Genomic DNA, 24,638 nt, shown 5'->3' with positions numbered 1-24,638 from the left:
CACTATCTTTCCCTGATAGGATCAGCCTTTAGACCAGTTATTGTCATTTGATCTAGTTTCTCAGACATTTACGGAATGGGCGAGATTGGTGCGCCAGGACCTGAAGGGGAAAGGTACCCCCCAGGCAACATCTGTTTTGATGGAACAGATTATATAAGGACTACAGGTTGTCTGTGACGCAGCCTTGGATGCTACCCCCCTATTAGGGCATGCATCTATGTCAGCGGTAATCCTCAGACGTGTGCTGTGGTTAAAATGCTGGGTCAGCGTAAGTACTACAGGGAGCGGCAGTTACCGTTCCCTGAACAGATCATTTTCTTTACCTTTTCCAAAGATTAGCATCAGTTCCCCACAAGAATCGGATCCGGTTGAACGGACAGACCAAGGAGCCTCTATCCGGGTGACTTCGGTCTCTAATGTTTAACCAGGAGAAATCACCACTCGTGATAGGAATCAGGTGTCTAAATAATGTGTGGGAACAGAGAACGATCAGACTTTGTCGGATTGCCAGGGCCAGATAGCTCTAGGGCAGCCTGGTTCGGATCCAGTCAGGCAATATCAGGGTGATGACGTAAGTCATTCGCCAAGGATTTCACCATCTGTGCCTTCTTCACAGCATCCCGAAGGCGCGGAGATTGGTAACGCGCGCCCACGATGCTACAGTGGACGCAGCAGACGCGCTGAACGGCCTGTAAAGGCAGTGTCAGCTATTAAAGGGATTCCCTCATCTCAGATTGCTGCTGAGATTTCTCCGCAGGATGGAGATGGAGGGAACTCCAGTTGTCCTGGAAATTCTAGGCTAGCTTCGTCAAGCCGGTCCGGCCGACTTGGACATGCTAGTCGCAACGTTCCTTGGGAACTTCTTCTCAGGGAGTGTCTGCGGTCTCAAGGACCGATCTTCCATTGTGCTTTACAATCGCTGGGTTTAATGGCCTGGCCATTGAGACCCAGGTACTGAAGGACAGAGGGTTGTCAGCTTCAGTTATTCCTACGCTAATTAAAGCAGGGAAAGCGACTTCCAGCAAGGTCTATTATCGCACATGGAAGACGTATATCGCGTGGTGCGAATCTTTAGAAATTCCTCCACGTACCTATTCGGTGACCCGAATATTGTCCTTTCTGCGAAAGGGGGTTGAGCAGAAACTAGCCTTGAGCACCATCAAGGGTCAGGTTTCAGCATTAGCAATCTTCTTTCAGAAGCCTTTGGCTATTAAGTCCTTGGTGCGGAATTTCATCCAGGGGATGCGGCACCTGGCTCCACCAGTCCGCGCGCCCTTATCGCCCTGGGGTTTTAATTTGGTTGTCGGTTCTGAAGAAACCTCCCTTTGAAAGCATCAGGGAGATTACCTGGTTTACTTTATTCCAGAAGGTGGCCTTCTTGGTGGCTATTACTTCTGCACGCAGGGTGTCAGAACTGGCTGCATTGTCAGACCAGTCCCCATATTTAGTGATTCAGAGGGATAAGGTAGTTCTTCATCCTAAGCCATCCTTTCTTCCAAAGGTGGTTTCAGGCTTCATCTGAATGAAGATATTGTACTACCTTCCTTGTGTCCTCAGCCCAATCATCATCATCAGGAACATGCGTCGCATTCCTTGGATGTGGTTCGGGCAATCGGGGTATACCTGAAGGCTACGGAATCATTCCGTAAGACGGATTCACTTTTTGTGATCACGGATGGCCCCAGAAAGGGGTTGCCTGCATCTGCCACGACTATCTCCAAATGGATTAGACAGACGGTGGTACAGGCTTATTCTAGTAAGGGTCGGAATCCTCCGTTCCCTGTTAGGGCGCACTTCACTCGAGCGCTCAGTACTCCTGGGCTTTCCGCCATCAGGCATCAGTGGTCCAGGTATGTAAGGCGGCCACCTGGTCGTCGGTACATACCTTTACAAAATTTTATAAGATTTAGGTGATGACATCGGTGGATGCCTCATTTGGCACGCAAGGTTTGCAGGCCGCAATTTGAGGAGACCGGTGGTCTACCTCGAGGGTTGTTTTCTGTTGGAATTTTCTGTTGAATCTCATCTTTAATTGATGAGCATTGGAAACTTCTAGTTGGCACCGGTTGGGCCTTCTAGATTGGATTTGTTTTCCATTTTCCCACCCCTCATTTGTGGTACTGCTTTGGGACGTCCCGAGTGTGTTGAATCAACGAGGACTACGTCTGTCAATGAGCGACAGAGAAAAATAGATTTTTGTAAAATCTTACCATAAAATCCTTTTCTCTTAAGCTCATTGACAGACGTAGTACCCGCCCCTCTGTTTTTGAGTTGGGTTGGGTTAAATTCTCTAAACACTGCTTTGTGACATAACTGATTTGCTAGAGCAGGAAGTGAGAGGATATACCCTCTGGGACTGCCCCTAGGGTGTGGCCAGAACGTTTTCTTTCCTGTCTAGTCCTACTCCTGTAGAGGGCAGCATAACCCGAGTGTGTTGAATCAACGAGGACTACGTCTGTCAATGAGCTTAAGAGAAAAGGATTTTACGGTAAGATTTTACAAAAATCCATTTTTCTTCAGTGTTATATGAAAAGATAGAATAAAATATTTAAAAAAATGTGGGGGATGTACTCACTTTTGTGAGATACTGTACATATCCAAATGTATTTTCTATGTTCATAAGTGAAGCTAAAATGGCACTTGTAAGTTTGTTAAAACAGGCTTTTACGAAGATGGTATCAGAATACCACCATGGGCAAGTTGCCATGTACTAATGTGCCATTCCATAAATGTGTGATAAGATACCCTATAAAAGGGGGAAATCTGAGATCCATCAGATCAGAGCATGCAGGGCGGCTTTATAGGGGTGTGCTCTCACGTAGCTACATAATATACCGTTTAATTTGGAACTCTCTCAGTCTAGAGGTTGATTGATTTCGGGTATTCAGAAGCTCGAGGAACTTGAATTAAATTCTCTATTCACTGGCCATTTTCATCATTCAGTGAAGGATTTTATTTGAATGTTTATATTGTGGATATGGTAACAGGGTTGTAACATCAACACCTTCCAGGCTCTAAGAGAAAAAGGAATCTAAAGAAACCCTGTACCCAAACCATTCATTTCAACAGGACTCTTCCTATAAGATTATATGTACATTAAAACAGTTTATACATGCTATTTAAAAAGTTAAGTCTCGCTTGTGTAGACATCCAAAACCTCTGAGGCTGCTGCTGGGTGCCACCATCTTGAATGTGATGTCATAAGACACTCTATAGTATTCTTTATTTCCTTCCTGGCAGCTAAACAAAAGATGTAGAGCGGTGAAAGGAAAGACCGAATAGCTGGATCAGCATAGACAGTAATTAGACACTCCTGGAAGAGGAGAGGGCTATGATATGCAAGAAAACAGCTGTGCTAGGTAATTGACTCTTCCTGGAGACCCAGGGGGTATACACCCACTCTCAGCTATAGGCACTCAGTTTTTTTTTCTGCGTAGTCAGGAGTAAGGACCTAGTTCCTTGCTGGGATCTCTGGTCCTGGCTATTTTCTCTTTTTAAATGGATTTTTTCCTATCTTTGTTGTTTTGTTCCTGTGAGAATCTACAATCAATTGCCAGACTGGGTAAAGGACTGGATAATCTAGATCCAGAGGGTCCCCCCAGTCTGACCAGCAAGCGTATGCAGACTGCAGCTCCGCGCTAGGTCGGCCGTGACATAGCCCCCCTGGACGGGGGCTGGCCTGCGAGCTAAACATCTTGCGAGGGCGCATGCGACCTGGCTTCGGCCTAAGTCATTAGAATGGAGCGGTGGTCTGTCCAGAGCAGTGCCTACCCTGTTCCTGGTATGGTAAGAAGCTGTCTCCCCTCTATTCTTGGAGGGTTTTGGGGTGGACGTGGGCCCCTTCCTGGGACTGTGGGGCCCCCAGGTTCCCCCTCCCCCCTCTAAAAGTTTGGTGGTCACTTCAGGTCTTTCGGCCCCCTCCCTGGATGAGGTCATGAGCTGACTGTTGCTACATGCTCCAAGGGGGATGGTTAGATTTGCTGCTGACTGGGTTTTCCTGGTGCGCAACGGGGGGCTGAGCAGGGTTCCCTGCCACCCCGGGGGTTGGTGACTAGGGCAGGGATTTCCTCTGGGCTCCCTGCGGTGGTTGTTGGGCTGGGGGAGCAGATAGTTTAGCATCCGCGGGTAGCACCTAATGCGGTTGAATCCTTCCAAAAATGTAGGTCGCGGCTTTGCGGCCTACTAGTCGGAAACTATGTGAGACAGCCCCTGTGAGGATGGCTGAAGCCACTGCCTCCTGTTTGCGCATCCGCCCTCCCCTTCGCTACCCATGAGAGGTTGGCTCCGCTGGGGCTCTTGTCCAAGCAGCTGGGCGCCCACGAAAATTTAGGGCACGGCTTGCTGCCTACTAGGCTGTGGCCTACTAGGCCATGCAGCCAAGTCAGAAGTCAGGCGCCTCCGTTGTGGGGGGGGGGGGGGCGGCCCCAGTGCGTTTAGCCCCCACTCTTCCTTTGGGCATCTGTCAGGCTGGGATCTGTGCGCTTGCGACTAGGCCTTCACAAAAAATTTAGGCCGCGGCCGCCTCCCTTGGAAGGGGTTGTGCTGTGGGGGCGCTTCATTTTCTTTAATGACAGCCTTACTGCCATTGTGTGGAGCACCTGCCCCTTTTAGCGCGGGGGGACTTTCAGGGTACCCTGCCTGTGCGTCCGCATCACGGTGGGCGGCCCCCTTTTAAGAGGGCTATTTCCTATATGCCCTTTTTTTTTTTGCTTCATCCAGTAGGTGGTCCATTCGTGGGCCCTTGGTCAGTGCCCCCTTTGCAAGATCGCAGTTGACGGCATCCCCTGATATGTTTCCCAGGAGAGCTTAGTATATAGTGACCCTACTGGGTCTGTGTCCATGCACTGTGAGTGCTCAGATACCAGGATGATTCCTCTGCTCCTCTAGCCACGCTAGGTGGATGCACTGTTTGTGTCAGTGCGTGACACTTTAAAAATGGAGATTGCGGCTGATGCTGCGACGCAGGCGCCGGTCCCTTTTTGCACCCACATGCCCTCCAAAGGGGCAAGGGTATGCCCTTTTCTGCTTACTTTGACAACACATCACAAAACGGTGGGATTCTCTAAAACACAGTGGTTCCTGAGTGCTTTTTGCTTGCGGTGTCCTTATGAGGATTAACTGCATTTAAAGGTGGCTAGTCCCACCTGTAGTGGACTTGTCAGTTTCCAGGGTAAATAAAGCTACCTTCATTCCGGGTTGAGGAGTCCCCAGTCTTTAAATACAGTCTTTAAATATCCAGCTGATATGAGGGCAGAGGCTCTGGCCCGCCATATGTTCGCTGTGGCTGGTTTGACGCTTAGGCCGGTATTTACTATTGCCCTTTTACGTCGGGACCTGGAGGGGAAACAGCTTCCCCCTGTCTTTGCAGAGCTGGCAAATCAGTTGGTCCAGGGGCTACAGTTTATCTGTGATGCCTCTTGGATGCGGCTCCTTTTTATTTCTATGCTGTCTGTATCAGTAGTGGTCCTTCGGGCATATTATCTGTCTGAAATACTGGTCTTCGGACCAGACTTCTAAGAAGGCCTTATCTGAAGTTTTGTGTGGAGTCCATTCACACGGTAGTGGCGTCCCTACGTCAGGGGATTTTATTCTCGCTTCTTTCAACATCAAGGACACCTACCTGCACATTCTAATATGTGCCAGACACCAATGCTTCCTCCGTTTTGCCGTGGGCAAGGAGCATTATGGGCTTGTGGCGTGGAGCTTTTGGTCTTGCCTCCGCTCCTCGGATCTTCACAAAAGTGTTGGCCCCGGTGCTGGCTTTGTTTGAGTTAGCTGGGGATCGCAGTAATGGGGTACCTGGACGATCTTCTGCGAGCGGAGTCTCCAACTGCTCTGATGGACAACTGGAGATTGCTCTGCCAATTCTGAGTTAGTCCAGTTTTTATGGACAGAGCCAAAGCAGATTCTGAATCCAACCTATCTGGGTCTGACTCTGGACTCGGCCTCAGCCAGAGTGTTTCTTCCTCTGGAAAAACTCCAGACATTGCAGGAGGCAACTCAGCTTTTGTTCAGCAGACAGTCATCCCTCCGGCCATGCATGCAGTTGCTTGAGCTGATGGTGTCCACCCTCGAGGAGGTCTGTTTGCACAGTTCAACACAAGATCTCTGCTAAAGAGATTCTGGTGAAATGCGACACAGATCCACGGTCTCTAGAGGTGGCTTCCTTCTCTGGCACTTTGACAGCGAAATCCTTTTTTTTCACCTGTACTGGATGGTTGTCACCATGGATGCCAGCCTGTCCAGGTGTGGTGGCGTCCTCAGCACAGATGTGCTCAGAGGGTCTGGACTCTGGCAGAGTCCAGACTGACGATTAATGTTCTGGAACTCTGAGCAATCAGCCTTTGTCTGGCTCATTGGACAATTTGTGTTCAGTGGTGTCTGGTACGAATTCATTTGGACAATGCCACAGCCGTGGTCTATATCAATCCACATGGGGGCACGAGTAGTGTCCTGGCGGCTTGGTAAGTACCCGGCATCCGAAGGTGGGCTGCCCGATTAATTCCAGCCCTCTCAAACTTCTGCCATGACTCCTGTGCAGGATCAAAGCAGAAGGCATTCCATCCAGAATGACCTCGCCGGTCTTGGTACACCAATAGGGTACGGCTGGTCACTGATGCTCCTTGGGGTTTCCTCTCAGGGAGGATCTGCTGTCCCAAGGACAGATCTTCCATCCTGCTTTTACAGTCGCTGGCTTTGACAGCTTGGCTGTTGAATGCCAGTGCCAGGTGCTGAAGGATGGCGGTTTCTCTGAGTTGGTGATTCCTACGCTGTTGAAAGCTGGGAAATCTACTTCTAGGAAGATCTACCATCGTACTTGGAAGACGTACATTGCATGGTGTTAGTCTCTTGGGGTTTATCATTGCTTCTTCTCGGTGGTTCGGATCTTACCTTACTTTAATGGGGGGTTGAACAGAAATTGGCCTAGAGTACCATCAAGAACCAGGTATCGGCTTTGGCTGTTTTTTTTTCCAGTTTCCTTAAGCCTCGCACTCCCTGGTGCTTTTTTTCAGGGTGTCTGACATTTTGATTCCTTCAGTGCGGGCTCCGTTGCCGCCCTGGGATCTTAATGTGGTGCTTTCTGCTCTACAGAAGCCTTTCTTTGAATATTTTGGAGGTTTCCCTGCTTGCACTGCCCCGGAAGGTGGCCTTTGTTGGTGGCTATTCCCTCTGCACGCAGGGTGTCGGAACTGGCGGCGTTATCCTGTCCTTCACCTTATTGGTGATTCACAAGGATAAGGTGGTCCTTCGTCCCTGTCCGTCATTCCTTCCTAAGGTGGTCTTTGACTGTCATTTGAATGAAGACATTGTGTTGCCTTCCCTGTGTCCCATGCTAAACATCCGAAGGAAATTACCTTGCATGCCCTGGATGTGTTCCCGGGCAATTAGATTGTACCTGGCAGCTACAGAGTCTTTTAGGTAGTCAGACTGTCTTTGTGCTCACAGAAGGACCTCACAAAGGGTTGTCTGCCTCTTCTGCAGCCATTTGCAGATGGATCCGACAGACGGTTGTTCAGGCCTATTGCATCAGGGGTCCGGTTCCTTCTTTCCCTGTCAAGGAGCACTCTACTAGGGCAATTAGTGTCTCCTGGGCTTTCCGTCATCGAGTCAGGGACGCAGGTTTGCAAGGCGGCCACCTGGTCGTCGGTGCACACTTTTACAAAATAAAGTGGATGTGTTGGCATCTGCGGAAGCTTCTTTTGCCTGCAAGGTTTTGCTGGCTGCTGTTTAGAGGACTTGGTCCTATTTGAGGGTGTATTGCTTTTTTCAGGTGAGCTCCAGTTGGCCTTGGGAATTTATTTCTGCTTTCTCTCACCCCCTCATGCTGCTTTGGGATGGCCCAATGGTTAAGTATCAGGAGTTGGTTTCTTTTGACACTGCTTGTAACAAAACTGACTACCTATAGCTGAGAGTGTGTATACTAGGCCTGCGGAATATAATCGCCGAATCGATGCAGCGCAATGTGACCCTTTGCGATTCGGGGTGACTGCAAAATCGATTGCTAATGACGTCAGTTCCGGGGGTGGGGCTTGATGAGAGTCGTGGTGGCGGCCGGGCTTGTGAAACACGGAGCTCCTCGCGGGAGAGGAGGAGAGCAGAGCTATCAGTGCTCTGGCCCCGGGAGGGTTCAGGGCGGCCGCAGCCTTCCCAGCCGGAGATGTGACGGTGGAGGATGAGGAGGCCTAGTCCGAGCCGGAGGAGAAGGGGCAGAGCCAGGTGAGGGGGCGGACAGGGGGAGCCAGACTATCCGGCATGGTCACAGCACAATGTCACTGTATACATATCCTCAATATACTGTGATACATATATATTCCTCTGTATTTACCCTTCACTGTATACATATCTTCTAATTACTCCTCTGTATACTAATCTGTATAAATTTTCTCCATATACTCTGATCTATAAACATATCCTCTATATACTGATCTGTATATACCCTTCACTGTATACATATCCTCCCAAATACCCCCATCCCTGTATCTACCGCCATACCTGTCCCCATCCCTGTATACTGTACCCCTCACCATACCTGTCCCCATCCCTGTATACTGTACCCCTCACCATACCTGTCCCCATCCCTGTATACTGTACCCCCCACCATACCGGCCCCATCCCTGTATACTGTACCCCTCACCATACCTGTCCCCATCCCTGTATACTGTACCCCCCACCATACCTGTCCCCATCCCTGTATACTGTACCCCCCACCATACCTGTCCCCATCCCTGTATACTGTACCTCCCTGTCTATACTCCATCCCTATTTACTGTACCCCTTCCATATCCTTTCTCATCACTGTTGTGTACTATACAGGGACAGCACAAAGACTCAATGAAAGTACGCTGGATTCCCTTTAAAAGCACACAATGCTTCTTACAAAAAATATTCATTATTTTTCATTGCTTGTGCTTTCCTTGCAAATGGATAAACAGTAAAATATCAGTACTAGACCAAATGTAACCAATAAAGATGATTTCTAGGAATAATCTTCCCGCTTCCCAGCACATTGTGTACAGGGAGAGTTTATCAAGAAAATATTGTGACTGTGTCACTGAGTCTAGAGTTAGAACACATAAAAGTGCCAGGTATGACAGTTTTCAGAGTTTTATGGATCCATAATCCCTATTTGAAGGAGCCTCATCAGTCTATCCCTGAGGAGACCCCCATTGCCATGTATATAATATATATCACATCCCTGATATCCCTGAGGAGACCTCCATACACCAGTGATATAAGTATGGGGGTCTCCTCAGGGATGTGATATATATATATACATGGCGGTATATGGGGGTCTCCTCAGGGATGTGATAGAATACTTGGTGGTGTTACACCACCATGTATTCTATCACATCCCTGAGGAGACCCCCATACACCGCCATGTATATATCACATCCCTGAGGAGACCCCCATACACTGCCATGTATATATCACATCCCTCAGGAGACCCCCATATACCGCCATGTATATATCACATCCCTGAGGAGACCCCCATACATCGCCATGTATATATCACATCCCTGAGGAGACCCCCATATACTGCCATGTGTATATATATATATATATATATATCACATCCTGGATATCCCTGAGGAGACCTCCATACACCGCCATGTATTTATCACATCCCTGAGGAGACCTCCTATATGTTTGCAGTGCACTATGCAGGGCGTGCAGGCCATGCCAGGGTCCAGGGAAGTGTCCTTTAAAAGCAAATGAAAATAAAAATGATTCTTTAATTTGTGACTGCTTGATTGTATTTTTTATAAAGTTTTGACAACCATTGGGCAGTGGGCTGGGCATGGGCATTGGGTAGTAATCGTGATGCATCGCGGAATCGAATCGTATCGAATCGTGACCCTAATAATCGTAATCGAATCGTGAGGTAGGTGAAGATGCGCAGCCCTAGTGTATACCCCCCCCCCCCCCTCAGACTGCCCATAGGCATAGTCAAACTGTTTCCTGCCTAGTGTCCTACTCCTGTAGGAGGCAGTATAACCCAATGGTTAAGAAGAATCGGGAGCTGTGTCTTGTACAAACGCGGCGCTAAGAGCCGCACAAGTGTGAACCTAGCCTAACTAAATGTTGTCCAGTTGGACTTTATGGTTTTTTTTTTTTCTTTTTTTTAGTTGACGATAGGTCTCTTTTTAAGTAAATGTAAACACACAGGTAAAACCAAAGAGCTATCAAGTATTTTAAAAGTTTACTTGCATTGCTTTTCTTTTTATAAATTATTTTTATTCACTTGCAATGTGCCTATGAACTTGCTAGAAAAATGTAATACTCCAGGAAGAGTCAATTAGCTAGCACAGCTCTCTTTTTTCTTGCATATCATAGCCCTCTCCTCTTCCAGGAGTGTCTAATTACTGTCTGTGCTGATCCAGCTACTTTTTTCTTTCACCTCCTCATGACACCTTTATAAGAAGCATTTCATGGAAGTATCATGTACTAGATTGTTAATACTAAGAACTCTATTTCCTGACAGTGACCGCTCAGATCTCAATGTGCCCTGTGAATCTAGGCATCTTTAACCAGGGTGGCCAGGGGATGGTAAGATCATGCTGTTGAGCCATGGTGGTACCACCCCTGACCAGCCACCTAAACCTACTATACATCACAGATTGTTTTTCAGAGAACTGCAAGTGTGAACCCAGTCTAAAGTTGGCCTCAAATTGATTAAAATGTATCCAGATCAGCAGGGACCAGCTGAATTTCGATCAGAGTTGGGCCGTCCCTGCTCGACAAAAGTTGATCATTTGAACATGTTTAAAACTTGTGCCGTTCAGTGGCTGTAGCCAACCGACTGCATTTACTGATCAGTGTATTCTGACAGCTGCGAGTCCCGCTGTCGGATTTCTCTGGCTGGGGGGGGTTCCTTCATCATTTGTCCACAGGCTGAATCTGTCCTTCCCAGGCATACTGCAGCTGGACAGCCCCATGTTGAGAGGACCTAAAGATTTGAATCAGGCAATTGGTTATGGAGATCTACCAGTTTGTAGAAATGACACATATATATATATACATATTAGTGTTATAGCTATGTAAGATTCCAGCCAGAGCCTTTCACTCTTTGGCATACCTACTTGTAGCCATTTTTTCCGCAATAATCGCTTCCATTTATTTTGCTGACTATTGTTGCAGTCAGTAGGTACAGCTCAGGACATCCGTGGCTCTCACGAGAGTCACCAAAAGCAGCCAGGAGGTGTCTATACTGTCTGTGCCGGCCAAAATGATGGAAGCTCAGGTGGTGCTCTGGATTTTGGGATGTAAGATGTATTTCTTTCATGTGCTTGGTGTGCCTGGAATGGAAATCGGGGAGCTCTGAGTGGAAATAATAGAAATAAAGGTTTGCACGATGAATTCTGAGGATTAACGAGCCATGCGCTATCTTCATGTGAAAGAACATCATTGAGAGCTGCTGACAAAGCTCAGCAGTGTATGTTAAGTGTCATTGTAAAGTACTCGCAGGCAATCTGGATGATACAAAACAACACATCTGCCCAGTCTCCGGGATCATATTTATCTGCATAAAATAAATGTGGAGATCTGCATAACATTATCATAATGTCTCGCCTGGCAGTGCGCCCAGGAAATTAAAAAAACAAATAAGGCCCAAGGTAAACGCTGGGGACATTTTTCCTTCTAGGGCTGCAGATGACAAGACAGGGTCTGCAGTACGGACATTCATATTGAAATAAAACCAGATTTCACTATGTTTCATACATAAACATGGATGAACCTGCGACCAACACTCTACATCATTGTGCGGTCGCAGTAGACACAGTGGGGTTGATCTACTAAAATTGGGGAGTGCAGAATCTGGTGAAGCCGTGCATGGTAGCCAGTCAGCTTCTAACTTCAGCTTATTCAATTAAGCTTTCACAAAAAAAAAAAAATTGGAAACTGATTGGTTGGTTTCTGTTCAAAGCTGCACCAGATTTTACACTCTTCTGTTTTAGGCTGGGTTCACACATGTGGCCCGCGGTTTCAGTGCGGCCATCCAGTGCGTTTCTGTTAACCGGTTCAAGTGCGCATTTTCACCTCAAATCACACCTGAAGTGAACCCAAAAAACGCACAGGACTCTTTAACCGCGCCGCCCCACACATTTGTGAACCAGCTGCTTTGAAAGCCATTCACATGTTATGTAAATTGGATGCAGTTAAAAATGCATATATGTGAACCCAGCCTCACTAAATCAACCCCAGTGAGCGGTAAGCTGCATTAATTTTTGTGGTTATAGGCCACCTTTCTGACCATGTTTCATGTAGCACCCGTATTTAGGGTGTAACATGAAACCTGGTCACAGTCCACAGACCTGAAAAACACGCAACATAATAAAAAGTGTATGGGACTACAGCTAAATCGCTGATAAACACCTATGCTGCAGCCAAACCACAACACACCAGCGTGAAACCGGCCTTAAGCTTAGGTTTACATTACTGCAGCTGCGATTTGATCTGATTTTCATTACGAATATGTAATGCAACATGGTTGCTTTTTTTGATGTGACTTTCATTACTTTTTATGATTTGGTTTTGCCCATAGGTAAGCAGATCTGCTGTAATGGGGTGGGGGGAGCACTGACATTTCATAACATTGCATGTAGGTGCAATTAGGAAAGGAATTCTATTGAAGTCTGTGGGCGCCAAAATCATGCTAAAATATCACCAAAGTTGTACAGGACATTTTTCCAAAATTGCCCTGTGCTGTGCTGGATCAGTTGATTATTGGCAAGGCTGATATATTGAGGGCCGATATTGACTTTTACAGATTTATCTGTATCGGCCCCAGAACGGGCGGATATTGCTGATATTCAAAATATTGCTCATGTAAGGGTAAAATGATGTCACATAGCATAATTCCGTTTACAAATGTTATTGAATATGCCACTCACGTATGTACAAATTAAAGATATAAGCAATTCCACATTAGCCGATCTGCTGGCAGATTGGTATCTCTCACCCACTTGCCGTAAGTGATACCCGTGTGATGCTGCTCCGTTCGGCATCCACTCAATACTGCTCTGTCCCTCACCCGCTCCATCTCCCACCCGATACCGATTCATCTCTCACCCACTTTCCTTAAGTGACACCCGGGTGATACCGCTCCGTCCGGCATATGATGACGATCTCGGAGGTCACGCCGGGCATGACCACGCATGTGACCTCCGAGATCGTATGCCAGCGGTATCACCCGAGTATCACTTACGACGAATGTGGGTGAGAGATACTGATCTGCTCATTTGGAATTGCTTATATCTTTAATTTGTACATATGTGAGTGGCATATTCAATAACATTTTTAAACAGAATTATGCTATTTGACATCATTTTACCCTTACATGAGCATCACCACCTAATGGTTGGAGGGGGAGAAGACTAGTCTCAGACCCTGACATAGGATGTACAAAATATCGGCCGATACCGATATGCGATGGCCAAAATATCGGTAACCGATATCGGTCAATTCCCTAATCTGCAGTGCATTTTTTAATTATACATTTTGGCCAATACTTTTTGAAATCATTATTGATCCCTGGTTCCATAGCACCAATTTTTTCCTTTTTTTTTTGCACTTACGGGTAGGAAAATGCACCCACTGAACAGGTCACAGGGCATCAGTTGCTTGGAAAGTGCAGGCTGAAGCTGCTGTCAGTTAAAGCGGAGTTCCAGCCATTTACTCACCTGTCCAACGGTCCAGCGATGCGGCCGCCGGAAGCCTCGATCCTCTCCCTCGGCGCCGGCATCACTGCTGTGGGCACCCGGCTGTTACAGTTTGCGGCTTCACAGCCGGGTACCCACTGCGCATGCGCGAGTCGCGCTGCGCGCCGTGATTGGCCGGCAATCTTCTGGGACCTCTGACGTGTCCCAGAAGATTGCAGGGAGGGAGGGGGAGAGGAGAACTTCCGCTCAGGGCGCCGCGGCGCTCCGAGCGGAAGTGGGAGCGGGTACCTGTCAAAACTAGGTACCCGCTCCCCCCCCCCAAAAAATGACATGCCAAATGTGGCATGTCGGGGGGTCAGGACTCCCTAAAGCGGAAGTTCCACTTTTGGGCGGAACTCCGCTTTAAGCTGCTATAGGTGGGAGGAGCAGGGGAGTGTTCTGCCACTACAGGCTGTCAGTTAAGCTGCTATAGGTGGGAGGAGCAGGGGAGTGGTCTGCCACTACAGGCTGTCAGTTAAGCTGCTATAGGTGGGAGGAGCAGGGGAGTGGTCTGCCACTACAGGCTTTTCTTGCCTTTTGAATGTGTGTGTGATCCCATGCAGTGTACAATGTGTGATCCTATGCAATGTACAGAAGACATACAGTATAACTGCAGTGCCAGTCAGAAATTAATGAGGTGGCTCCATGGAACCATGCAAAGGGATGGAGCCACCCTAATGCTAGGTTCACACTTAAGTGGGTGTTTGCTGGTGCGGCACAGCATATAAATTGCTCCTGTTCCCACACCCTCAGCCAAACCACCCTGCTCCTGTGCAGATGCGCAAGGCTGCCATTAATTTTTAATGGCACCCTATGCATCTTGAAAATGCAACCTTTAACTGCATTAAAAAAAAAGGTTCAGCAGCCTTTTTCCTGCATGAGATGCATGAATGGACTGTTGTGACTGCACAAACGTAGTTCACAGAGCCGCTTAGGTGTGCACCTAGCCTAAAGCAGGAACTTGGGGAGAGATTGCATGCAAAACGACCCAAGGCTTAAAGCGGAACAATATTCACCTCAGCTCCAGCGATGTGGCGTCCTTGAGCTTCCCACCTGGCCACTAGCAATCTTCATTTTTTGTCAGTACAGGTCTCCTTTGAAAAGACAATTAATGACCGTAAATATAGACTTCTAGAAAAGCTATGAGTATAGATGGATATTATTCTCGGCAGTGCAGAATTCCCTGCTACTCCATTCCATGTCTGAGGCCCTCTAGTGACAATCTGTAAGTCTTGCCGCCTTATGTTTTTTTTTTTTTTTTTCTGTCTTGCAGCTTATCTCTTGGAAGCCAAGAAGCTTACACAGTCTGAGCAGGTAAGATGAATCAAGCTTACTGTGTGGGAGGTTAAACAATTATTGAGATCCACTCACTTTTCTTTTTGTTTACAGAAGAATATCTAGTAGCAGTTAGCCAAATTCACTTGGGCTTGTTCTGTAATCTTAAAGAGGTTTTTAGTTCAAATAAGTATCCAGAAGATACCCCATCATTTCTATACACACAGTAACGCCTTAATTCCGTATCCATGGAATGTAGATGTTGAATGTCTAAGAACAGGATGGGAGGAGTGAAAGCAGGAAGTCTGTATAGGTTCCTAGAGGCACGAAATCTGCACCAAATAATTCACGCCTTTAGTCATGTAAACCAGGAAACTATGCCCATGCAAATCTACACTAGCAGATTTAGATTTATGCCCCGTTCACACTGGGGCAACGCTACTTGCCGGGGCGACCTCATAGGTCGCGGCGCGCTGCTCGCACCGCGACCTCGGAGCGGCCGGCACGGACTTCATAACATTGAAGTCTATGCAGGTCGCTCCGGGTCGCTCCAAAGAAGCTCCGGACCCTTTTTCTAAGTCGGAGCGACTTGTGTCGATCCTATTAGAACGGGTCCGCAGCTTCTCTATGGAAGGCGACCTGTTAGGCGACCAGGTCGCCTGACAGGTCGCCCCAGTGTGAACGGGGACTTACAGTAATGTTTTTTTTTTTCATTTTAGGATAAAGGTTTTCCATAAATAAAAGCTGATCATTGTAAACACCCGTCAGGGGTCAATGGTTTCTCAGCTCTCTAACTGCTATATCTGCAGGTGTTTGTTCAGCTGAAAAACAGACTTATGCCTTGTATACACGATCAGATAATCGTATGAAAAAAATCGCTTTAGAATTGATCGCACGATAATCTGATGCTTAGTACACAGCTTTCGACAGCCGATCACGACATTTCATCCAACAAAATCCGAAGGGACAAACTTGAAAACTTTTGTACGATAGCATAGTTGCCAACATTTAAAAAAAAATTTCCAGCACAGCTATCAATTACCACACCCACTTCCCTGAAGCTCCACCCACTCTGCATAATTAATCTCACATACTTATCAGATTATAGAGTCTACTCAATATAGAGAGAATTGCAGGGAATTTCAAACTTAAGGCCACAGTAGCAGAGTTGGAATAAGTCTCCTATTCAGCTGCACTACTTCTGCGTGACATTTATGGGCAGCCCGATTAAACGCGCTTCCAGGGACAATATAAATCACCTGAGACAGGCTCCTATTTGCAGGGACTGTCCCAGGAAAAAAGGGACAGTTGGCAAGTATGCGATAGCCAAGCAAACGACCATCGTTTAATTAGTACAGAATGCCCTCGCTAAAAATGGATAGACAAAGACCATGCATGATTCTGAACCCGACAATAACCTAGAAAAAGCCTGGCTGCCATGGTTTTTGTTATGCATTATCCGATATACACAACCAGGAAGCTTTTCCAGAATTGAAAAAAAAAAAAAAATCATACGTTTAGTACGCGTTGTTGAATTCGATACTAGTATCATGCAACAAAATGCGAGGGATAAGTCGTCCGATCATCTGATCGTGTGTATGTGGCATTACTGGCCAGATTTCCAGGTAAAAATAAAAGAAAGAAAGCCTAAAAAGGAAAACGAATGCAGCCATCACATCTAAGAATTGTTAAGCTGCAATACAATGTTTGTTTTTGGATTAACACCACTTTAAATAGCACCAAAATAGCAAAATAAGCCTGGCCTGGTAATGAAGTGGTTAAAGAAATGAGGACTGTGTATTTTAGACCTGTATTGTAAATGTATTAAATTATGTACCTTTTTCCATAAGCATGTTTATATTAGGTTCCTCCTAATGTGGGTAAGTACCCATTGACCTGGGTAGGTATAGTTCTTACGGCTACCTAATCATTGTGTGTACATTTTTTACAATCCATTACATTTTTAAATAAAGCTTACTGATCTCTGTTTGTATATAATTTGCTATGAATGTGAACTATTATGATGACATTTTTTGTAAAAAGCCAGAGTACCCCCTGAATATAATAAAGTACCACCTGGGCTATGTGTAATTGCTTTAGAGTATGTGTTGTAGAATTCATGGAACTGTCAGACATATCAATAAAATGTGTTCTACTTACCTGCTCTGTGAAGTGGTTTTGCACAGAGCAGCTTCTCGGATACCTCTTCGATGCTCCTGGCCCCTCCCTTCTGTCAAATGCCCCCACAGCAAGCAGATTGCTATGGGGGGCACCCAAGCCGAGCCACAGCTCTGTGTATCCATTCAGACATGGAGCCGAAGTTGGGCCCCGTCCCCTCTCTCTCCTGATTGGCTAACTGACTTTGACAGCAGCGGAAGACAATGGTGCCACTGCTGTGTCTCAGCCAATCAGGAGGGAGAACGGCTGAGGCACTTGTAGACATTGCTGGATAGAGATGGGGCTCAGGTAAGTATTAGGGGGGGCTACTGCACACAGAAGGTTTAAAAAAACCTTCTGCCTTTACAACCACTTTAAGGCATTTTTAGGATTTAGGGCCTACATCATGTAAATTCCAGCCTTTTGGTTCTGTGAAAAGGCTGCTAATATATAATAGAAACTGATATATGAGACAATGGTATGCCAGACCCTGGTGCCAGTAAAACCTGGCAGCTGAAACACCCGATTGCTGAAATTTCATTTCTGCTATTGGTAATCTTGGCTGCCTTAGAGGCAGCCTCCCTTGTTTGCACGAGTGTGAAAACTGGCCTAATAACAGCTACCTAATTAGTAAGCTATTACTAAAAAAAAAAAAAAATGCATGTTCATTGTTGCTATCCCTACTTAGGGTGTTCAAGGCAATTTCCTAAGTCACCTCACCCTTAATTCTTGAGTTTGGGTAGTAGAGAAATGGAAAAGGTAAGTGGAGGTTCCAAAAAGGCCAAATGGTTTCTGAAATGTTGCGGCTCTCTACTGCCTGCTGGAGCCCCAGTGGGTGACCCTGTAGAAATCAGCCCGTAGGGCTCTTTTCTACTCATAGGGTCCCCTGGTAGATCTTTTTATCGTTAGAAATTAAATTAATATCTGGAGTGAACCCTACAGTTTGAGGCTCTAATCTTTTTCACCTCTCTTTTAAGACAGCCATTGGGAATCCTTTATTATAACAAGTAACCCTTATTACTCACCTTCTGTCTAGGCTCAGCTGTCTCTAGAGCTGCAGCGGGAGAGCCACTTGAAGCAACAGCTCTTAATTCAGGAAAGATTGAAAAGAGCCAAGAGAGAAGAGAAACTAAGAACTCAACAAAAAGCAATAGTTGCAGAGAAGGAGCTCACTGCCCATCTGCAAATATCATACAAATCATCTACTGATGATGTCGATAGCCAAAATGCACTTATTTCTGCAGGGCAGAAATCCAGTTCTAACCCAGGGAAGTGTTTGCAGGAAATCCACAGTGTCCTTGACCGAGAACCAGACTCTTTAATGTATCTGCTGCAGAAGAGGAAGGAACCACTGGAGCCTTACAAGGCCAATCGTGTTCCAAAAGATGACAAAACAAAACTGGAAGAGCAAGCAACCAAGATCAAAGATCTGAACTTGCTGGTGGACACCCTTCTGGCTGAAAATGAGAAACTAAAACGAGAGAATCGGAAACTACGGGCTGAGTTGGCACGGCTCCAGAGAAACCCTGAGAAAGACCTGGACACGGACACGGATTTCGTGGAGAAGTCTGAACTGTGGAGTCTGCAGCAGCCAACAGCAACTTCCCCCATCCCAGCGTCTACCTGGCAGAAGTTTGTAGCAAATACAAGCAAGGGTACGGACATTCCTATACCCAACCTTCCTCCTTTAGACATTCCCTTACCAGAACTTCCTCCCCTCGAGCTACCAGAAGATATACAATCACAAATTACAGGACTTAAAGGCTATATGGACAGCTAGAAGATCAAGAGACCGATTATTTGGACAATCGCAGGAAAGGGAAAACCACCTTGGCAGCAATATCGCGAAGGCCATCGGGTGGTCTTTGTAAGAGTTTACTGTAGGAGGTTGAGCATTGGTAGACAAGTCACTGTGAAATATTCAACTTGAGTTCCTATGTTGATTAGACCTAAAATGCTACAGGAGAGCGACAGGAAAGATCTTGATATACAATTTTTTTTCTTCAAACCAAATGACTGCCTAGAATAACTTTTTTTTTTTTTTTTCCAAAAACCTTGCCTAAAGTTTATAATTGGTATATATAATTCCACGATGATTACAATGCAGACGCTATGTTGCAAAGGTAGTAATTCTCTATTTTAACCTGTTTCTCTCATGCGTTCGGAATGTACAATTTCTATTATGCACAGTGTTTTTTAGAGTCGATCTATTCACAGTTGGATATTTCAGTTTTAGGTGGATGACGAATATGGTTACAGCCTGCTGTGCTATATTTCTGAGGGATTTAAACAGATCTCTGCTCCCAGGTCTGCCCTACTATGGCCAATATAGTAACATTGGTTTGTCCTTTTTTAGAGTTTCTTGTGTCCCAGAGAGATATAGGTTGATGGACGATTTAGTTCACCAGTCTTGGCCATTATTTAACAGTTTTGGAAGGACTTGACGCTCAAAGATTAGTCTACCCAAAACCAGTATCCCATGCTATCCAATTATACCTTATTTTATTTCTTTGGGGCTTTGTTGCGGAGATCTCTATATTGAAGTCCCTAGGTCTGCGGAGACTGCATTGGTGAGATCTCTGTATCTGAGCTCTTAGGTCTGCTCTCCTATCAGAGCTGTTTTATTGAGGATTTTATACTCCCGTTTGTGTTCTTAATTTGCATTATGATCAATGCATTATCCATGCCATTGTTCCTTGTCTTCTGGAGGAGGAATAGTAAGACCCAAGCTGCACAGTTGGCAGAACAGGTAATTCCAGAGATGTCCATAGTCCCTGAGAGATACACCGAGCCTAGAGGTGAGCGGACCATCGGCATCCACCTATAACTAATCTAGCCATTTAGGGTGGACTTGGCCTTTACCACAGAAACTGTGCGTGTACCATATACACACCATAACTCATGTATCAACTTGTGCCACATTGCACTCCTAGATCTTAACCTCAACCCTACAAGGAGACATGTACATTTTTCTTTATTTTCTGGAACCAAATTACATGTTATTTCTAAGTAATCAGTTTACAAAAATGAAAAAAAAATCAGGGTGCATCGTAAATAACTTTGCTGTATATCATTAAAATATGTGTTAAGCATTGTTTTAAAAAATACTTACTGAATGATCAGTATCTTGTTATAACAGTGCATGAGTGCAAGAAACGCTGGATGACAGTATTTGATTGACAATAATAAAGTGTGTTTATATCTGGAATGCCTCAATATGCCTTTCTAATGCTCGCTGGAAAGAAAGTGTTCATTGTTTTCCACAAAGTCCATGAAAATTTTTTATAAAATCGTCGTACTAAATCTTTGGAGTCAATTGTAAAAATTTCAAAGGAAGGTAAGCAAGAAGGTTGAAGTTGTGCCTTATAGCTGCCAATCAAATCCTTGTTTTCATGATCGTAGAGGTTGATTTGTAATGCAGAAGGGATTTACTGAGGCCTGCTCTATATGGCTTATCCATAAAGTGGAGGCCAGAGTAAATCCTGCAGTGCTTGACAGTTAAGCAGAGCGAACGTCATGTAGAAGAGCCGATCATGTTACTTTGACAGGCCTCCCCAAAAGTTTTTTGTTTTTTTTTTTTGTTTTTTGTTTTTTACCCTCCCATTCCTTTTTTTATTGTGTTTTTGTAGGCTTCGGACTCGCAAAGCAAGCAAAACTCAATGCACATTTGTAAAGCACATTGCTGTGATTCATAAATGTTTGAAATTGTGTTTATTTTTAAAGCAGCTGTCTGGCAGCGATTATATTTTTTATACTGCTGCTTTTGTACAACTTAGGCCCCCTTTCGCATGGGTGTCATCCGTTCAGTCACGTTTTTGGCTAGGAGAAAAACCGATTTCATTTACATTAGTTTGCACATCCAGCTACAGTTCAATTCAGTTTACATCAGCTTTTACTTCAGTTTAATTTATATCAGGTCAGCCCCCTTCAGTCTACGTCCATTTTTTTTTAAGTTGTTGCAGAAACCAATAGGAATCGATAATTTGTATAAACAAAAAAAAGTTTTCTTACCCAAAACTGAACATAAACAGACGCCTTCAAATTTACTGCATTCCATTTCAACGGATCTGGACATTGGCTGTAATGTTAGAATGGATGTGGATGTAAAGGGGTGATTATCTGTTTACATCCATTTGTTCATAGAAATAAATTGCTGTCCATTTTCCATCTGTCAATTGACAGATGAAAAACAGACTGACGGAAGGCCCATATGAGAGGGGCATTTGTCTCATAGTAAAATGAGAACTGATTTACTGGTATGGGAAGGTTGATGCTTTTCTCCACGTTTTCGCCTACACTGTTATGGCACAACTAGGACCTTGTTCTGCTAACATTGACCCTCTAAACTATTGAAATGCTATGCACGGTTTACTTTAGCCAAAGTTGAAAACCATGATTTGAAATTCTCCATCAGTACTTTGGTGCTTGGACTTATTTTATCCATACATTGCTGTAATGCACCTGACTACCCCCTCCTCTTTGTCTGTAATCTGGTGATGCTGGAACAACCTCCCTGCTGCCTCTCCATGTAAAAAGCCAGATGTAAAAAAATGTGATAGTACAAAGATGTTAGTGACTAATCAAATGTAGTTCATTCTCGAGCCTTGAAATTGATTGGCAATGCAAGTACAGGAAGAGATGAACTGCCTTTCCTTTGTAATGTGCTGTGCAAACTGTTGGTGCCATCTAAATCTCATGTATTAATAGGAGGTTACACAGCATGAACTTCAGAAGTACACTCCTAGTGACCCTGTGCTCCATGGTCGCAGAAATTACTGATCACTCAGATTAAGGTAAAATGGTTGAGCTACCAAGTTTAGCAGTTATAGTGTAGTGGAATGTATTAACAGCTTCCCGACATTTTGTTTGCTGCCTGGATTTGCTCTTTAAGGCTTCTTTCACACGGCCGCTCAGTTTATTTCGTCTGCTGCGGCATTTTTTTTTTTTTTTTCACGGACACGGATGACATTTGTGTCATCCGGTCTGTATGTCCGCATATCATCCCATCCGTTTGCGGATGATAGATGGACATAATGTATGTCTATGGGATTGCGGATGTCAGCGAGTGACCCCGCTGACATCCGATTTTGCGTCCGCTCCGTTTTTTAAACAGAAGAAAACATAGGGTTCTGTTCCGTTCCAAAAAACGGAACAGAACTGAAAGGACGCAAATCGGATGTCAACGGATGGTCATCCGCTATTCCATTGACATGCATTATGTCCGTATATCACCCGCAAACGGATGGGGTGATATACGGACATACGGAACGCCCATGTGAAAGAGGCTTAACAGTAACGTTTATTACGTAGTACGTTTTGCATATCTGTACAAAACCATAACAATAAACAACACAACTGTGCTGGCACACGGAGGAAGTACAAGTAGGACAATGAGATCCAGGACACAATTCATGCAGGCTGACATTAACATTACACTTGTACACAAATGCAGATCAAATGGAGCGACAGGTTGCTGTAGTGTTGTGATAGGAACTAGAACTTGGTGCATACAATGAACTATTACATCAATTAGTAACAATACCTAACTTTCTGCAGTGGTTTGCTCAAAAGGAGAGCTAAATACATAGCATAGTGCTGTGAGCAGCGGAGCCTTACTCGCCAGGGACAGAAAAACATATATTGTGAAAAAAGGGGAAGGGAGGACTGGGGGAGGGGAGGCGCGAAGGGGAGTAGTCGGGAGGGGGGGGGGGGGGGGGAAAGTACCATAAATGCTGAAAGACCATCAAATCATGACGTCACAGGCCTTAATCCAGGAATTCCAGAACTTATGAAACTTTGTGGAGCAATTACGACCCAGATAGGTAAGTTTGTACAGTGGGAGGACATTATGGACCAAAGTGCGCCATTGTGCTACTGAAGGGGGGGTCTGGTACTTTCCACTTTATCAGGATAGCTTTCCTAGTTAATTAAAAAGCATAAAACAAAAACAAACACTTAGGCTGGGTTCACATATATGGGAATTGGATGCCTTTTTAACCGCATCCAATTCGCTTAACATGTGAGTGGAATTGGCTCTCAATGGAGCTGGTTCACATTTGTCGGGGGCGGCCGTAGTGCGGTTTTGAAAAGGGTTACTGTGCGTTTTTTGGGTCCAGTTCAGGTGTGAATTCAGGCAACAATTTGCACCTGAAACGGTAAACAGAAATGCTCTGGGCTACAAACTGCACCTGGACATGTGTGAACCCAGCTTTATAGTAGGTGGTAGCAATCTTGTCACATACACCTAGTAATAGCATAGGCGGGTCTTTAGCAATTGTTAAGCCGTTAACCACCCTCATCCCAGAAGACATGCCCAACGAAGTGCGGCATTTAGGACATATAGGATCAGCTCTATCGTAGATGGAAGACAACCTGTGGGAAGAGTAATACACCCTCTGAAGGAATTTCAATTGAATCCATTTGTCCCTAGCAGATATCATAAGTGGTAGATATTGTTGTATGCCTTCCTCTAATCCCCATCCGTAAACTCTGGTAGATCACAGTTCCATTTATCATATAAGTGGGATACTTTTGATGCGTCTGCTGGATTTGCTTTTTACCTCGTGGTAAGTGATTTTATTTCAATCCTAAATTGGAGGATTATCCAAAAGGAGTATGTTTATATTAACCTTTTAGGAAAACATGCCATACGAGGGCTGGATAGAGCAACGTTGTTTTCCTACAAAAGTTCAATACATTGCCATGACAAAAGTATGGAAACTATTTACTGACCGGTATCCATTGTTTCTTATGTAGTACACTCCTTTCAGCCTCTCTGAACCAGGGTTCTGTCAGATTGCTAGAGGTTCATTGTGCAACAGTCCGTGATTGATTGACCTCCCACCTAGGGTTGCCACCTCATCCCTTTATCAGGACACATATTACACAGGTTCTGAGGCTGATTAAGGTGGTAATTAAACTCGCTTAGTGCCTTATGTGCATTATATTAGCCTCAGAACCTGTGTAATTAATGTGTCCTAGTTTAAATGGATGAGGTGGCAACTCTACTCCCACCTGATGGTGCCTGTATAATTACGGGCCCAACATCACTGGGCAAAATCAGTGGCCTAAGACCAGCAGATCCTCTTCTCTCAGATAAGTAACATATAACCCTTGTAGCTGTCGCCAACGCTAACTATACACACAGATTTTTATTCAGTCCAGTTAAAAAAAAAAAATCTAACATTCTACCATCCTTGATATACAGCACGGATGGACAAATCTCTTGCTGTGGCCCCTCCAGATATTAAAATACCTGAACAGCAGCTGCATTTAATTGTATGCAAACACTGTTCACCTGATAATTTTGACTCCAATTTTTCATTTGAGAGGTGGCAGGGGGTAGATGGGACCACCCACTTAGCGCATTTCGGTTAGTTCATTAGAAACCAACCAAAATTTGCTCTGTGTATGGCCAACCTAAGGGTGCTACTTTTCCCAATGACCTCCAATGTAAGACATTCTCCATCCTACTGGCCACCAATGGAAAGGGGTCCAAAAAAGAAA

General features: G+C 45.2%; 1 protein-coding gene across 1 annotated transcript in view; it reads left to right on the top strand.

Annotated features, from left to right (window-relative positions):
* The window catches only part of NRBF2 (nuclear receptor binding factor 2), a 32,636-nt gene extending 13,157 nt beyond the window's left edge, over window positions 1-19,479 (top strand). Inside the window, exons 3-4 of the mRNA XM_082266816.1 lie at window positions 14,974-15,014; window positions 18,169-19,479. Of these exons, the coding sequence (XP_082122942.1) occupies window positions 14,974-15,014; window positions 18,169-18,912 (785 nt within the window). The 3' untranslated portion in view covers window positions 18,913-19,479. The remainder of the gene's footprint in view (window positions 1-14,973; window positions 15,015-18,168) is intronic.
* The last annotated feature ends 5,159 nt before the right edge of the window (window positions 19,480-24,638 follow it).

The sequence above is a fragment of the Pelophylax lessonae genome, assembly GCF_965119305.1.
Source record: "Pelophylax lessonae genome assembly, chromosome: 9".
Classification (NCBI taxonomy): domain Eukaryota; kingdom Metazoa; phylum Chordata; class Amphibia; order Anura; family Ranidae; genus Pelophylax; species Pelophylax lessonae.
This window is presented reverse-complemented; position numbering and strand designations above follow the sequence as displayed.